This window comes from Mastomys coucha, unplaced genomic scaffold (assembly GCF_008632895.1).
Source record: "Mastomys coucha isolate ucsf_1 unplaced genomic scaffold, UCSF_Mcou_1 pScaffold21, whole genome shotgun sequence".
Lineage (NCBI taxonomy): Eukaryota > Metazoa > Chordata > Mammalia > Rodentia > Muridae > Mastomys > Mastomys coucha.
The window spans coordinates 169,495,812-169,511,489 of NW_022196904.1; the positions used below are offsets into that span (position 1 = coordinate 169,495,812).

A 15,678-nucleotide genomic window follows, 5' to 3' on the forward strand; every position below is an offset into this window, starting at 1 on the left:
GGCCACCACGCCCAGTTCAGACACACAGTCTTTCTAAAGCAGCAGAAGGCCCGAGACCCGAGGCGCCAGGGCTGAGAACCAAGCGTCCCTCCCTGTCTGTGGGAAGACAGAGGAGGACCAGTGTGCAGCCTAGCCCCGACTGCACAGGGGTGGGGGGAACCGTTACCGCGCCAGCCGTAGCCACCGCAGCCCGGGTGCACGAGCGCAGGCGGCGGGCTCCCCGGGGCGGGAGGGCAGCGGAGGACAAGCGCGCGGAGCCCGGAGCGGGCGCACGCGCACGCGCACACGCACCGGCTCGCCGGGGGCCGGAAGAGCCGAGCGGCCCGGCGGCAGCTGCGGGCGCCAGAAGGCGCGCGGCTGCGGGGAGAGCGCGGGCTGTGGGATGGAGCCCCCGGAGAGCGCGGCCGAGCTTGCAGCCGAGGAGGTGGAGCTGCAGGAGCCCGAGCTGCAGTTCGCGGACCCGGCGTCCCCCGGCGAGGAACACGTGGACGTCGAGGCGGAGGGCGCCCCCGGCCGAGGCAGGTGCTGGCCGTGTGGAGGAGCCTGGGTGTGCGGCTCGGGTAAGGAGCCGGGTGAGTGCGGGCGGGGTCGGTCTCGTCCTCGCCGCACCCGCCTGAGCTGAGACCCAGAAAGTTTCTGAGTGTTCGCCACCCCAGATTGGTGACCGGGGAGGGGTTGGGGTAGGAGCACGACCTCGCGGTCCAGTGGCAATCAGAGGTGAAAGGTCACCGAGAGGGGCCAGGCAGCGGGTGGCAGAAAGCCGACTTGGAACCCACATCGCGAGTGTAAACCGATCTCCCTAACCAAGTTGGAAAGGCTCGAGTTCTGAAAGTGTTTGTCACGGAATCTCAGCATCTCAGAGAGGAGACTTAAGTGGACCACTGGCCCCTCAAGCTTTTGGGGATAGGAGGACTTTTTAGCTACTAGCTTAAAACGAGGTACACCTTGTGAGAAGCCTCGGTGATGAACCCTTAACTTTCGTTCAAATTCCTCTGACAAAGAGGTAAAGAGAAGTCGTGAAAGATGAGGGTTCGGGGTTGGGTCTCATCCCGACCTCCATCTGCCAAGCAAAGTCTGGGTAGGACAGGTCCAGACAGTGCTAGGTAAGGCTCTCTGCTTTTGCCAGAGACTCCGCCTAGGGCCCTTTCCACTGAATAGCTTTCCAGTAAGAAGCCCATGCAGATCTTTTAGAACTACCTTTCTCAATCTAATCTCTTGGGTCCCTTCCCCAAAATAAACCCTGTGGCTTCTGTGCCTCTTGTCCCACCCAGGTTTCTAACGTCTTAGTTGTGTATTTCTGAGTTTAGAGAGAAAAGTCCCAGGGAGATGAGTATTGCTACATTTCTGTCCTGAACGCAAAGAGGAAAGATCCGGTTTCTGATTTTGTTTGCATGGATCTGCCTCCAGAACAGGGTTACCCCATGCTAGGCTGACTAACCCACCAGCTCCTGAAAAGGACAGTTTCTGTCTAGTGAGTGAATGTCATTCTGGCCTAATGTGAAACCGGTCCTTGCAAACTCTTTAGTTTCCATTTGGGCATGAGTGAGTCTGTATACTTATTCAGGCAGCACATGGCAAAATGTCAAAACATCGTGAATGCCCAAGAATCTTGCCTTTCAATTTCATGACAAGTTTCTAACAGTTATTTTGAAAACAAATCACAAACCACTGTAAGCCAAAAGTTGGCCCTGGACTTCTGACAGACTCATTTTAGACTCTGTATGTAATCTAGGCTGGGTCACACTCTACTGTCCTGCCTAAGCCTGCTTGAGTGCTGGGATTAACGGCATCCAACATCATGCCTGGCTTTGAGACTCTTGATCTTAGTGGTTTCTTAACAAAACTCACCTTCAAGCTTAGGTTGGAACTGGATAACCCTATCCAGTGTAGAGGTGTGCTGATTCCTGTTTGCTGTCTTCCGGACAGTGTAGAGCTTGTACTAAAGGGAGGGAGTTGTCTTTGCCCTGTGTCTCCCATTTTCCTATCGTGCATTTACCTCCAGCCAGCGTCTACAAAGTTCCAAACCTAAGTTACCCCAGCGATTCTAATTCCCAGCCAGGTCCGAGTTACTGGAGTTGTGGGGAAGCCAAATCAAAAGGGTTTTTACTCTCTTCTGGAAGTTGTCTGGTGACCACTTAATTTGAATCATTAAACTCTCGACTTGTTTAGAGTGATTAGATACACTTTCAGTGGATGTTAAGGTGGTATATGACAGAAAAAGCCTCTAGGCTGCTTTGCTGGTCATCATTTTCAGAGGGAATTGAAATGATCATGTAATAAGAAACGGAGGTTGCCTGAACGTGCCTTCACTAACAGTCCATTTCGATTCAACCTTCTGTTACCTGCCTGTCCTTAATCAGAAAACAGGAACCTAAACTATCTGTAGGTTTTTGATTTGGGCATGGTAGTGCAAATCTTTGGAGAGGGGAGGTGGAACTCTGAGTTGGAGGCCAGCCTGATCTAGAACAGCCAGGGCTACGTAGGGAGATCCTGACTCTAAATATGTAAATAAATAAATGAATAAGTGTACATATATACATATATCCACATACATAGAAAATATTTTAAAGCAAAAGACCCATTTTTTGAAGTTAAATATTATACTGTTATAATTCTTTTTTTGTTTTTTTTTAAACATTTTTTATTATTTATTTATTTTACATGAGTACATTGTAGCTGTTATCAGACACACTGGTCATTTTATAGATGGTTGTGAGCCATCATGTGGTTGCTGGGATTTGAACTCAAGACCAGAAGAGCAGTCAGTGCTCTTAACCGCTGAGCCATTTCTCCAGCCCACTGTTATAATTCTTAAAGAAAAGGCAATGGGTTTACATTGGAGGAGATCCTTGAATTAATAAACCAGGAAGATGTTTTCTGTCCTAGGACTCCTCATTCTGTTCTGTCTGAGGGTGGAGGTTTCTTTTGAGAAAACTTGTTTTATTTGGATCTAAATTTTGTAATTTCAGAAGCCCAACTCTAAGGCTGACCACAGCCAAGACATGTGTTTTGTGGTGCTTCACTTGGCAATCTCTGGTCTCCTCCTGGTGCCACAGTGGCTCTTTATAGTTCGTTCCCACAGTGTTGGGGCACATGGTACAAGGTGGCATGGGGCAGGGGGCTCTGACACCTCTTATAGAATGACTGTCTCAGGGTGGTCTCTCTAGGTGTAGACCCAGAACAGGAAGGTGTCTAATTCACATAGTATGGCTGATACAAAGGTCAGACCCTGTGGTGTTCCTAGGAAGGCTGTCATACTTTGGTCATGATTTGCAGTCACTCGTGGCCAAAGGTATCTGCCGTGAGGATGTTGAAATATGTTATTACCTTGTGTATCATTTATCAGAGAAGGGCATTTAAAAAAAAGAGAACATAATTATGCAATACTGTCCCATAGCTGAGTAACACTTTGTACATTCTGAGAGTGTTCAAGTTGTTCAAAGCAGATTGCAGCATCCACAGGTTTGTGTCTCCAATAAACTCTTCATCGACACGAGCCAGTTTTATTCCTTTTGTTTTCTCTTCCCTTCTGTGTTCATAAGGAAGGAGGGGTGTGTGTATGTGCATTGAGCATGTAGCTTATTCTTAAGTAGTCAGTAAGGGGTTAAGTATTTGAAGACCTGGAGAAAGCACACACTTCCTGGTTCAGATTAAGGTGGGAAGTAAGAAGTTAAGACCGGGCTAAATTAGCAAAGCACCTCACTGTTACACAACAGGGAAGCCTTTCAAGATTATGTTCTTGCCAGTAATGTTAGACCCCATGCCTTCCTATGGAGAGCTCAAATTCTTCCCCTCACTAGGTAGTTATTCAGGTTGTGTGTGTTCCAGGCATAAACAAGCTGAAGTCCCAGCCCTAGAGAAGCTCATAGGCTTATAGGAGAAGTCATATAATTAACAAATGACCAGATAACACAGTTACAATTGATTTCTAGCAAGGAGACTTGCTGAAGTTCACCAGTGAGAGGATGAAAGGTTCTATGGCTGAGATGTAAGATTTCTCTCACCATCTTAGCAAGATTTTTTTTTTCTGACTTGTAAAGCAGGGGATGATTTTTAGTCAGCCAAAAGGAATCCTTTTTTTTTTTTTTTTAAATTGGGAGAAGCAACAGTTTTTACATGCTATTTTAAATTGTTACCCACATCTATGGATAATGGATCATAATCCTTCATAGTGGATAGGGAAAGTGATACAAGGCCACAGGAATGCTTCAAAAGGTCTCGCTTGCCAGTCTTTTGTCTCGCTGTTGATACCGTGCCTCTTTCTTAATTTCTAAGTGAAAGTGGTGAGATACATGCTTGGAACAAGGACTAACCAGAATTTAATCTTTTTCAGAAGCCAAGAAGAAAGCGCCCTGCCCCGGACTTGGCTTGTTTTACACAGTGTTGTCTGCCTTCCTTTTCTCAGTGGCCTCTTTATTTGTTAAAAAAGTGCAAGGCGTCCACGCTGTAGAGATCAGTGCGTTTCGATGCGTGGTCCAAATGCTAGTTATCATTCCTTGCTTAATATACAGAAAGTAAGTACTTTGTAGAGTGAATAGAGAAGATTAATAAGTGTGCGAATCTTTTCAACTGCCTTCCCATTTTCTCCCTAGTAACTGGTTTATCAGAGATTGACCAGTCTGTTCCCCATCACCCCAATTAATGATGGATTCTCAGGGTCTGCTCCCAGAAAGGTCTACCGTAAGCACACACCACACCACATTGTCCCTCAAAAGAGAGAAGGGTGATTTGCAGTTGTTCACCACCCTCCTTCCTTCACTCTGGCATAACTGTTACTTTGAAGATAAAAAGTAAACAAAGAGCCGGGCTGTGGTGGCTCACGCCTTTAATCCCAGCACTTGGGAGGCAGAGGCAGGTGGATTTCTGAGTTCAAGGCCAGCCTGGTCTACAGAGTTGAGTTCCAGGATAGCCAGAGCTATACAGAGAAACCCTGTCTTGAAAATACCAAAAATAAATAAATAAATAAATAAATAAATAAATAAATAAACAAAGCAAGTTAAGTAAAGCCCTCTGTCAAAGGTTTCTGTAAGTGGGGCAGACTGCTTCCCTGCCAGATCGTACTGGTAAAGCTGAGCTCTTCCACAGAGGGTGGCAGGTAGGACCTTGAACAAGGTCTTTGACTACCGTGGTATTTAGGTTCTTCCCCTATAATGTGGAGGGAGTGGCACTTTCTGGACTGTGCCCTCCAGCAGGTTGCCAGGGTCAGATAAGAGTTACTCTTGGTTAGAGTACTTTCTATAGACTTCAACATGTAGATACCATTTTTACTATCCCCTCTCTATTCCCCCTCCATATGTGATCCCCTTTCTGTGGAATCTATCATCTCTCAGTAAGGCTGAAATCCACACCCTTGTAACTTACACATATATTTTTATGTTCTGGGAGGAAACTAGTTGGGCCCTGACTGGCTATCTGGCCCTTTGTTTTTGAGTTGAAGATGCTTAAATCTCAAATCAGAAGTTGCCACTGCCTGCCCCCAGAGCCTCCTTATAAATCTGCCGTGACACAGATTCATCTGGAATAGTGTCAGTCTATATCTCAAGAAATTGGTTACGGCCAGGCGGTGGCACTACAGCCGGGCGCATACCTTTAATCCCAGCACTTGGGGAGACAGAGGCAGGTGGATTTCAGAGTTCGAGGCCAGCCTGGTCTACAGAGTGAGTTCCAGGGCTACACAGAGAGACTCTGTCCTGAAAAAACAAAAAACAAAAGAAAGGAAGAAAGAAATTGGTTAGAAAGTGACAATCTGCAAGGATTCCTATTACCAGAATTTCCCATGCAAATAAATGTAATGTACAAGCCAGAGTGCTTTGGGAGATGGTGAGATAGCTCCAGTTCCTAAGGGAGGTAGCAGCACTGAGGTTAGCAACCATAGCCCCCATTTTTCAATAAGAATGTTCAGAAAGCCAGAAACTATTTTGAAAGTCTTTGTCTCAAATCTGTTTTGATGTTGTGTTCACTGTCATGGGAGATCCATAGTTTTTCAATATTCCTACGGGCCACAGATTTGACTCCAGATACCCAGAGTCCATGTGTACCTGGATGAAGTGAGTCCTAGCATGAGTCAGTGAGTTGTATGTAGCTAGGAGCTATCAAAGTAGGTTCTGTGAGTGAGTGATTGGAAAAAATACAGCACTGCCTTTTCTTTCTGCCTCATTTTAACACTAGTTCAACTTTTATAGAGCGATTGATACTATTGAATATACATTAGCCAGGGTTAAGTTTCCTTGTGTAGAGACATAAAATCTTGAGATTATGTTTTTTATAAAATGATGTGTTTTCATCATAGAAAATTTGAAGGAAATGATGTGATTCTCTACCTACTAGGATATAATGTCTCTTCTAGTCTTTTTTTGTCTTCCCATTATGTTTTGAAAGAATATACATAGGGAAAATATGTATCTCTATTTACTGACTTTTTATCATGCCGTTTATGAGGTTCTGTGTTCTTCTTGCTCCTGCTATGAACACTTTGAAACATCAGTACCGACACGTAGAAGAAATATTTTTAAAGGGTTCATACTACTCAGTGCTAGAGGGATTACTCTTCCCTTATTTTTAATATAATGTACTTTTGGAATAATGTCTGATTAAACATTTTGATTTAAAAGCAATGCCAAATTCATTTAAAATGCATTTTTTTTTTTCATTTAAATTTGCAGAACGGGGTTCATAGGTCCCAAAGGTCAGCGACTTTTCCTCTTCCTCAGAGGGATCTTTGGTTCCTGTGCCATGATCCTTATGTACTATGCTTTCCAGACAACGTCCCTCGCAGATGCCACAGTCATTGCGTTTAGCTGTCCAGTGTTTACGTCCATATTTGCTTGGATATTTCTCAAGGAGAAGTATAGCCTTTGGGATGCTTTCTTCACCTTGTTCGCGATCGCTGGAGTGATACTTATCGTGAGGCCGCCATTTATATTTGGTTCCGACACTTCAGGGATGAGAGAAAGCTATTCAGAGCACGTTAAGGGAACAGTGGCCGCGATTGGACACGCTGTGCTAGCTGCGATGACTCTGGTCATTCTGAGGAAAATGGGGAAATCTGTGGACTACTTTCTGAGCATTTGGTATTATGTCATACTTGGCCTTCCCGAGACCATCGTCATCCTCTTTGCCATAGGAGAGTGGAGTCTGCCCTACTGTGGGCTGGACAGGCTGTTTCTCATACTCATTGGACTCGTGGGTTTGGGGGGTCAGATATTTATCACTAAAGCAGTTCAAATAGAAAAGGCAGGACTGGTAGCGATAATGAAGACAATGGACATAGTCTTTGCTTTCATCTTTCAGATTGTTTTCTTTGATAATGTACCAACTTGGTGGACGATGGGTGGGGCTCTCTGTGTAGTTGTCAGCACCACTGGAGCAACCATTCGAAGATGGCGGCAGGGTTCCAAATGAAATATCACTGCTGAAATCTGTTTTTTATTTTTTTTTCAAGTATGACATTACCCAGCTCAGACATCTTACGTACCTACACACATACCTGGAGAATCTGTATTATTCATTGGTTATATTTAATACATTTTGTAAAGTACCATTTTTAAACGTAGTATGCTTTTAATTAAGAGTGGCTAGCTAGGCTAGCCTAGCAGTTTTTGGATAGCTTTTATTTTTGCTTTGGTTCATTGGTTGGGTTGCCATTGATGAGAAGGGAGCTCATTTGAGGAAGTTCAAACATTTTTATGCGTACAATTTTTAAAAGTTATTTTTGACACAGGATGTAGATGGGAGATACTCTATTTTAGCAGTGTAGATAAGAAGCTTAATGTTGACAATGCTGCTATAATTAGTGCTGTGCTAATCCATCGATGGCAGTGTAATCCAACTTAGGATGCCAAAGCTGCACCTTGGTTCAGGTGCCTACTTTCTGGTAGGAGTATAAGTGAACTGGCCTTATTCTCAAGGATCTTAGAGATGATTCTTACACTTTTAACTCATGTGTGCCTTTTCGTTTTGATGCTGGAATTTTTATGTCCTCTGAACAGAGCCTTCAGCTTGCAGTGGGTAGCAGCTCTCTCTTTCAGAATATTAGCAACTCTGACTATCATTGTTAATTTCAATTATCTCCTGTTTTGTTTGAAATTGCACTTTTTTTTTGACATTCCAAGATTTCCAATCTTAAAATCATGAGAGCAAAATCTTGGCGTGACCAGTGTATACATTCCCGCCCTGAGGTGATTTCACTTCAGATGCGGTGGCTTTTCTACAAATTCTCTTTGAATTCATAGTGTGATGCCAAATACAACTTTCTCAGGATTGTACTAGGCTGGGCCATTATCAGATCGCCCAGAATCTACCATTTTTACTTACAAAACCAATAGTTCTAGAAGGTTCATCCTGCAAGCTCCCTTCACATTAAACCAAATATTTATACCTTTATAGTACATGTCCGTTCTTAAACTTACAGTCTTTTTCCATTTTGGAATGGTATGTTATAATGCTTGTGGCATATGAGAAATGTAAAGACCTATTAATCCACAGTTGATTGGTTTTCCCAGTTTTTTGCATATATAAAAAGAACACAGATACAAGCTAGTCTTTGACACACAGTAGTAGTGTGAACTTAGATGGTCGATTGTAGCTGTGGAGCACCAGCAGGCCAGTACTCCTCTGTGGAAGAGGAAAGCTTAGTAGATTGGGAGTATATGACCATGAAGCTTTGGCGCTTTGGATGCCTTTGTGGTGAGACCAAAGTGGCTGCCACCCCTCACTTTGTCAGACACTGTTGTTATCAGCTGCAGAGTTGAAGAGCCATTCTCTCTCACGCCCCTCACAGCTCTTCTGAGGGAAGGGTCTGGTCTCCTGAGTCTTACCTTCAGCTCCAAAAGGATCTTCTCCAGTAGTTCCTAAGAGGAACTTTTAGTGTGGTGGTTTTTTAAATCATATTTGCCACCTGACATCTTACATATTTACTTAGCTGAGTCACCTCTGTTGCATTGACCCCACATAGATTTGTCAATGGTGCCATTCTACCAGCTTCCTAGAAAATAGAGCCAACAGACTCTTAGAACTCGAACTCGGAGGGGTCTTAGAGATCATCCTGGGGGATGACAGGAGGAAGGTCTGCACTAGCTGGTTTCCATAGCAGCCTCCTTATTTAGTTCCACTCCTGGAGCTACCACCAAACTTGCACAATAGAAGAATGTCTGGGATAGTGGAAGATAACTCCTTTGGAAATACATTGTATTTCAACTGTGTCTTAAGTACTTGAATGTCAGAATATGTGGCTGACATTGAAGACAATATTTCTTATACCAACCTTTACAGGGTATGATTTTTAAACAATGTTCAAGTGGTATACAAGGCTATGTATTGTAACAATTATGGGGGGTTATGTATTTTCCAAAGATTGTAGTTTCTATATCTTGCAAAGGGAAATTTTTTTCCTAACGTGTTTTTATTTTGTAAGTAATAAAATCATAAAAGAAAGATGTTGGTTTTTATGACTATAGAAAGTGTCTCACGACTCGTTTCTCTTCTTGGCTGGGTGCTTCAAAACTCATTTTCTATAGGAGACTGGCCTCTAGCCTTTTTGGTAGGCTGTGGTCTTAAATTTTCAAACTTTACCTGTTCCTCATACACAGCAAATATAATACCTCCAAAGTAAAGATAGTAATCTGTTAAGAGACCTTCGCTTTTCTAGACCCCCTCCCCCCCCAGCTTGGAGCAGCTTTAGAGCTATGCTATCTTTATAGAGTCTTAGAGAGTCTCTGGCTAGGTACTGTAGTGTCCTAGGAACTCATTCTACCCTCACAGTGTCCCCTGCTACCCCTGGAGTCATTATACCTGAGGTTTTACAGCTGTGCTCTAACTAAGCTTTTGACCTTGACCCAGCTGTCAAGGTCAGGTGTCTTCCTGGAGCCCTGCCACTGTCACTTCACTTCTCAGGAGGCCACAGTGGAGAGTAATGGTTCACACCGTTGTTTCCATATGCCCCCCCCCACTCCCTCTTCACTGTGGTTTCCCACATCCCAACACAAATGTGGTCCTGGGATCAGCCTTCCCATGAAGGACTTTGTCTGAGAAGTCCTTCCTCATTTCCCTCCTTTCTTCATGGTCTTCCATGTGTCCTCAGAGGTCTGGGCTCAGTCCGTTGACTGAGCTTCGAGCTGTGATCTCTGATTCTTCCATTTCCACCAGCTTCTCACCCTCATTAATCCCTTTGGAGGAGGGGATTAGTGCCAGTTCACTAATCCCTTTGGGGGAGGGCATTAGTACCCGGTTAGGTAGTGGAAAATAGGTGTAGCTTTTGCCACTTTGCATTGAGACAAACAATATACCTAGGCCATTTTCATTTGTTAAATAGAATACTATTCTCATTAGTGAGTGGCATGGACTTCAGGCTTCTCTTATTAACACGCACATCTCAACGCACAGGTGTAACTTTCCCCAGTTGGCAGGTAGTGCTTTTCCCCTGTAAGAAGATGTTTGATTTGGAGAATAGGCCTAACCTTCCATGTGCTTCCTTTGAACTAAACATGACTCTCCTAGCTTTGCCTATCCACTAAACATGACAACTCATATAAGTGGCAAGAGAGCTACTTTTCCCCCATACAACCCCATCCTTTCCTCCAGGTATGTGCAAGTGCTTGTGGTTGGCATGAGAGTTGGTCTATTATGGTATTGATTGGCCATGTGATGCCTGGACATTACCCCCAAATCTAATAAACCTACCATACTCACCTAGAATTCTGCAGGGTGCCTTACTAGTGACTACCTATGATATCCAAAGGAATATGCACCTAAGCTATAGCTTATTTGAAAACTAAATTTGAAATTGGCCTTGGAAAAGAGAGCTCATGCTATGTGGTACTAGCTTTTACCTAGAAAATGGGAGTGGGGATCATATTAGGAAGGTAGAGAGGAATTATATGTGACCTCAAGGCTGGACAGGTAACATGGCAGCCTGGACCACAAGAGCAGATGCACTGAGTTCAGGAGAAACCATCACAGAAGAGCCTGCCTGGCTCTTCTAACCTTTCATGACTCGTAACTGTTCATAGCCTAAGAAATGTAGCCATAAAGCACAGGAACATATTTGTGACGAGTTGCCAGGCTGAGGTCGAGGACATATAGCTGTACATTTGAGAGAAGGCAAACATGGGAGAAAGTGTGTTGATGTGGTCAGGACAGAATCAAAGGGCTAAGCCAGGGTCGGCCTGAGACTGAAAAGTCAGGGCTAGAGAGAACACGTGATCTGGGGGCCTGTTCCTGATGACGTAAGCACCCAGCCATTCTGAGCTTGTCTGACCACGTTCAAAGCCCAAGTTGTATATGCCAAAACATACCAGAGAGATGGAAACTGAAGATCTAGTTGTTCGGGGTTCTTTACAATCACACTGGGCATTACCATGCTAATATTAAAGTCAAGTTCAAAGCATGAAGTATAATTCAGAAAGCACTAACTATTTTTCTCATGTGACACTCCCCCTGGGGACGGAGTTGCACTGCTGAGAGGAAGCTGGGGCCACATATAGAGACCCACATGAAGAGGATTCTTCACCCTTCGGGCCCTTCTGCACTCCAGCGGACAGATCACACTGGCTTGCCAGACGGGAGTGTGCACGTTGGGAATGGATCCTCCAGTCCTCAGGTAGGCTACCCCAAATAACGCTGTGAAGAGAAGACACAAACCTAGCTCACTCCTGGGTTCTCTAATTGTAGATTTGTGAGAATAAAAAATTATTGTTGTTTTAAATTACTAAAAAAAATTAGGGGCTGGAGAGATGGCTCAGTGGTTAAAGCGTACTGATTGCTCTTCCAGAGGTCCTCAGCTCAATTCCCAGCAACCACATGGTGGCTCACAACCATTTGCAATGGGGTCTGATGCCCTCTTCTGGTGGATCTGAAGAGAACAATGCTGGTTACCTCCACTTCTTTTTTTTTCTTAAAAATATTTATTTGTATATTATTTATTTTATATGTACTGTCACTGACTTCAGTCACATCAGATCCTATTAGAGATGGTTTGAGCCACCACGTGGTTGCTGGGAATTGAACTCAGGACCTCTGGAAGAACAGTCAGTGCTCTTAACTGCTGACTCATCTCTCCAGCCCCTCTCTTCAAAATCTTGTGTCTGTCTCCCCAGAGTTTGGGTGAATCTGTTCTGCCTCCTAACTCTATCCCAGAGTTCCCCTCTCCCTATCAGAACTCCCACCTCCTATTTCCTGCCTCAGCTATAGGCCATTAGCTTTTTATTGACATAAAGTGATGTTTCCAAGAGATATACAGAAGAGAAGAGTAATACTAGCTCTCACCTATGGAACTAAATTTGTAGCCTGTATATTTATGTAAAACAGTATCACTTTCATTTTTGGAGGAATATTTGTGTTTGACAGTTTCCTATTTGTAAATAGTGTATTTTGATCATGTTGACCCTCATTACCCCTTCACCCCCTTCCCATTCCTTCTGAGTGGAAAATATTTTAATAAAATGTTGATATTGACACAAAACAGTTTGTTTGCTTGCTTGCTTGCTTGTTTACCATCCTGGGGGGGGGTCATCCTAGGACCTTGAGCACGGTCTGTAGGTTCTTCTCACTGCCATATCTCTCATCCCTACAGTTATTTTTTTAACTATCAGTTTCACTCTTAAATATGGCAACTAAATCCGGAACCTACACACAGAAGCTTTCCGCATCTTCAGTAGTTTTTCGAAAAGAGATTCCATTTGATTTATTGCTGTTATTCTTATATTTTACAAACAGTAGATTTGCTGCAACATGAGCTGACTAATCATATTTGAGAGTAAGGGAGCCCAAGGGCAGAAGTGTCAGAACACTGCATTTAAAGACATGCTAGGGCGGGCAGCGGGGGTGGTAGCTCAGTGGATAGTGCTTGCCTAGGATATTTAGACCCCCAGTCTGATCTTCAGCTGTCAAAAAACGATACCAAGTTTGAACTCTTGAGAAAAAGTATGGAACACAGAGAAATAACAGAGTCTAAACTTGACATATTTTCACAGATGTTCCCTCTTAGAACAGTGTATTTAAACAAGTTTAATGTCTATCAAAGTATTCCAAGTTGTCCAACTAAAGACAGGGGGTGGGCCAACAAAAGTCCAGCTGGCATGGCCACAGGGTCACACCGCAGCATCTTCAGAGGCTCTGTGCTTTGTGCCTTGTTTCTTTCAGAAGTGCAGTTTAGAAACCAAAGACACTTTGCACCCTGTGTGCCTAGGTGCAGCTGTGAGGCAATATGAGAGTACCCATCAAATTTACAAATGTGCACGCTGAACCCTACCCCCAGAAATTCCATTTGGGGAATTTATCTACAGTGTATCTGCTTATGTGCAAAACCACACAACAAGATTATTCATTGTGGCCTTATCTGCCATAGCAAGACATAGAACAAGCCTGAGCTGCTTCAGCGGAGTACAGGTTAGATACGGCATGGCACATAAGAAAAAATCAGCTAGCTCACAGTTAGATACAAATCAAGACCAAGCAAGCAGCTTTCAGACATGGTTATCGGAGCCTCCAAAGGGCGAATCGACAGAAGGAAACGAGGTTCAGATTAGAGTGTGTGATCATTTACGCACACGGAGGGGCCGTTTCAGAGGGACACACACAGAAGCTGTAAGCATTGGCTGTCACTGAGACAAGGAACCTGATGACAGGGCGGAAGGAGGCTTCACTGAATCCCCCGAATGCTTTGCCTTTTCAACTATGTCAAAATTGGTGCAATAAAAACTAAAAGATGATTTTATTTAAAAATGAAGAGAAAAAGAGCTACACACGCTTTTGGGCTATGTGGCACTTCCTCCTTTAATTTGGGAGCATTTCTCTGCCCACTATCTTGACTTCACGCCTTTTCCTTCCTCTGCCTCACACGGACGGCAGACCAGACTTCATCCCGTTGGCTCTACGACTGAAGAAAGTACAAAAGACTAAAACTGAGGCTTAGATTTTTCTCTTTTTTCTTTTTCTTTTTCTTTTTTCGAGACAGGCTTTCTCTGTGTAGCCCTGGCTGTCATGGAACTCACTCTGTAGACCAGACTGGCCTCAAACTCAGAAATCCGCCTGCCTCTGCCTCCCAAGTGCTGGGATTAAAGGTGTGCACCACCACCGCCCGGCAAGTCTTAGATTTTTCATAGGAGCAGCTCCTCCAGCAGTGCACAGGCAGGACGCATGGCTTGGCTCTCACACAGATGCTTGGTTTCCCGTAGAAAACATCTCTCTCCTGGAGGAGGAGACACATCTTTTGAACAAGTCCCAGGCCAGGGAGCTCCTTGACATTTAATCCTTGCCAATTCTAGAAAGGCCAACTGGGAGGCTGAAGTTCGAAGGAATTGGAAGGTGCTACTTACATGGTTAATTCTGGTTCCTTCACTTAAGTGGTAAGCCTGGGCCATTAGGTCTGCCTCACTCGGAAATCTCACACTCCCCAATAGCCTAGACACCTCCTTTCAGGATAACATTAAGTCTAGGGAGTCACTGTGGTGCCTGCCACTGTGGTCTAAGGACCATTTCTTTGAGACTGGAGGATCTGTCTCAGGGTTTCCTTTGCTGTGAAGAGAAGCCACGAGCAAGGCAAGCCTTATAAAGGAAAACATTTTATTGGAGCTGGCTTAGAGTTTCAGAGGCTCAGTCCATTATCATCATGGCAGGAAACATGGAAGCACGCAGGCAGAAGCGGAGTTGGAGGAGACAAGAGTACTACTTCTTGATCCCAAGGCAGCCAGAGAGAGACTCTTCTGCAGGCAGCCAAGAGGAGGCTCTCATTCCACACTGGGCGGAGCCTGAGCATAGGAGTCCTCAAAGCCCATCCACATAGTGACATACTTCCTCCAACAAGGCCACCCATCCTACCTTTCCCATGGGCCAAACATATTCAAACCAACACAGGGTCCCTCCATTTCCATCCTTAATATAGGAAGAGCTAAACGTGAGGCAGTAGACCAGGATGACCACCAGCATGTATATGTTAATTTTATTTCCTCAATATTTGTTCCTTAAAGGCAGCCAATGTAAAGAAGCCCCATGACAGCCAAGCCTTCAAGTGAAGCACGCGGATAAGGGGACATGGATGTATACATGCTATACACTCAGCACACACGGACTATATAGCAGACATGCTATACGCTCAGCACACACGGACTATATAGCAGACATGCTATACACTCAGCACACACGGACTATATAGCAGGATGCTTCTGGAGAACCCGCTTGTGCACTGGCTTCCTTTCTGCTTTTAAGCAAGAAAGGATGGAGCTGTGTGTAAACTCTGGGCCAGCTGCACTCAGCCACCACTTCCCCAGATGCACTAAGATCCATGTTAAGGATGCAGGGTGACAGTGAGAAGCAGTCAGCCTAGGGAGCGGGGACGGAGAGTGGCCATGGCAGGCTCCTCCCTATCATCAATACGAGATGCACACACCCAGCTATTCCTACTGGGGGCGTGGCACTGATAGACTTGTACGTCCTGGATCCTTGGTTCCTAATAAGCTTCTTTGTTTGTTGTTTGGAGGTGTTGTTTGTTTCTTTGTTTTTGATTTTCATTTTATTATTGAGGAACTAGAAACTTGGAGACATTATATATTTGGCTAAGGACACCTACTTAACACAGGTAAGAGCCTGGGTCTTGGCCTCTCAAAAGCCTGTGTTCTCAGCCGGGCGGTGGTGGTGCACGCCTTTAATCCCAGCACTTGGGAGGCAGAGGCAGGCGGATTTCCG

General features: G+C 44.6%; 1 protein-coding gene across 1 annotated transcript; it reads left to right on the top strand.

Annotated features, from left to right (window-relative positions):
- Positions 1-313: 313 nt before the first annotated feature.
- Slc35g1 (solute carrier family 35 member G1) lies at positions 314-9,432 on the top strand. The gene is made up of 3 exons (XM_031390224.1): positions 314-560; positions 4,334-4,514; positions 6,663-9,432. The coding sequence occupies exons 1-3, from the start codon at positions 383-385 to the stop codon at positions 7,399-7,401; spliced, it is 1,098 nt and encodes a 365-aa protein (XP_031246084.1). The 5' UTR covers positions 314-382; the 3' UTR covers positions 7,402-9,432.
- Positions 9,433-15,678: the final 6,246 nt, after the last annotated feature.

What these genes read in the sequence shown, in the direction of transcription:
- Slc35g1 (XM_031390224.1), top strand. Translation starts at nt 383, where the DNA reads ATGGAGCCCCCGGAGAGCGCGGCCGAGCTTGCAGCCGAGGAGGTGGAG. An exon ending in AGCCTGGGTGTGCGGCTCGG is followed by an intron (nt 561 to 4,333) that starts GTAAGGAGCCGG and finishes AATCTTTTTCAG; the next exon opens with AAGCCAAGAAGAAAGCGCCC. An exon ending in CCTTGCTTAATATACAGAAA is followed by an intron (nt 4,515 to 6,662) that starts GTAAGTACTTTG and finishes TTAAATTTGCAG; the next exon opens with AACGGGGTTCATAGGTCCCA.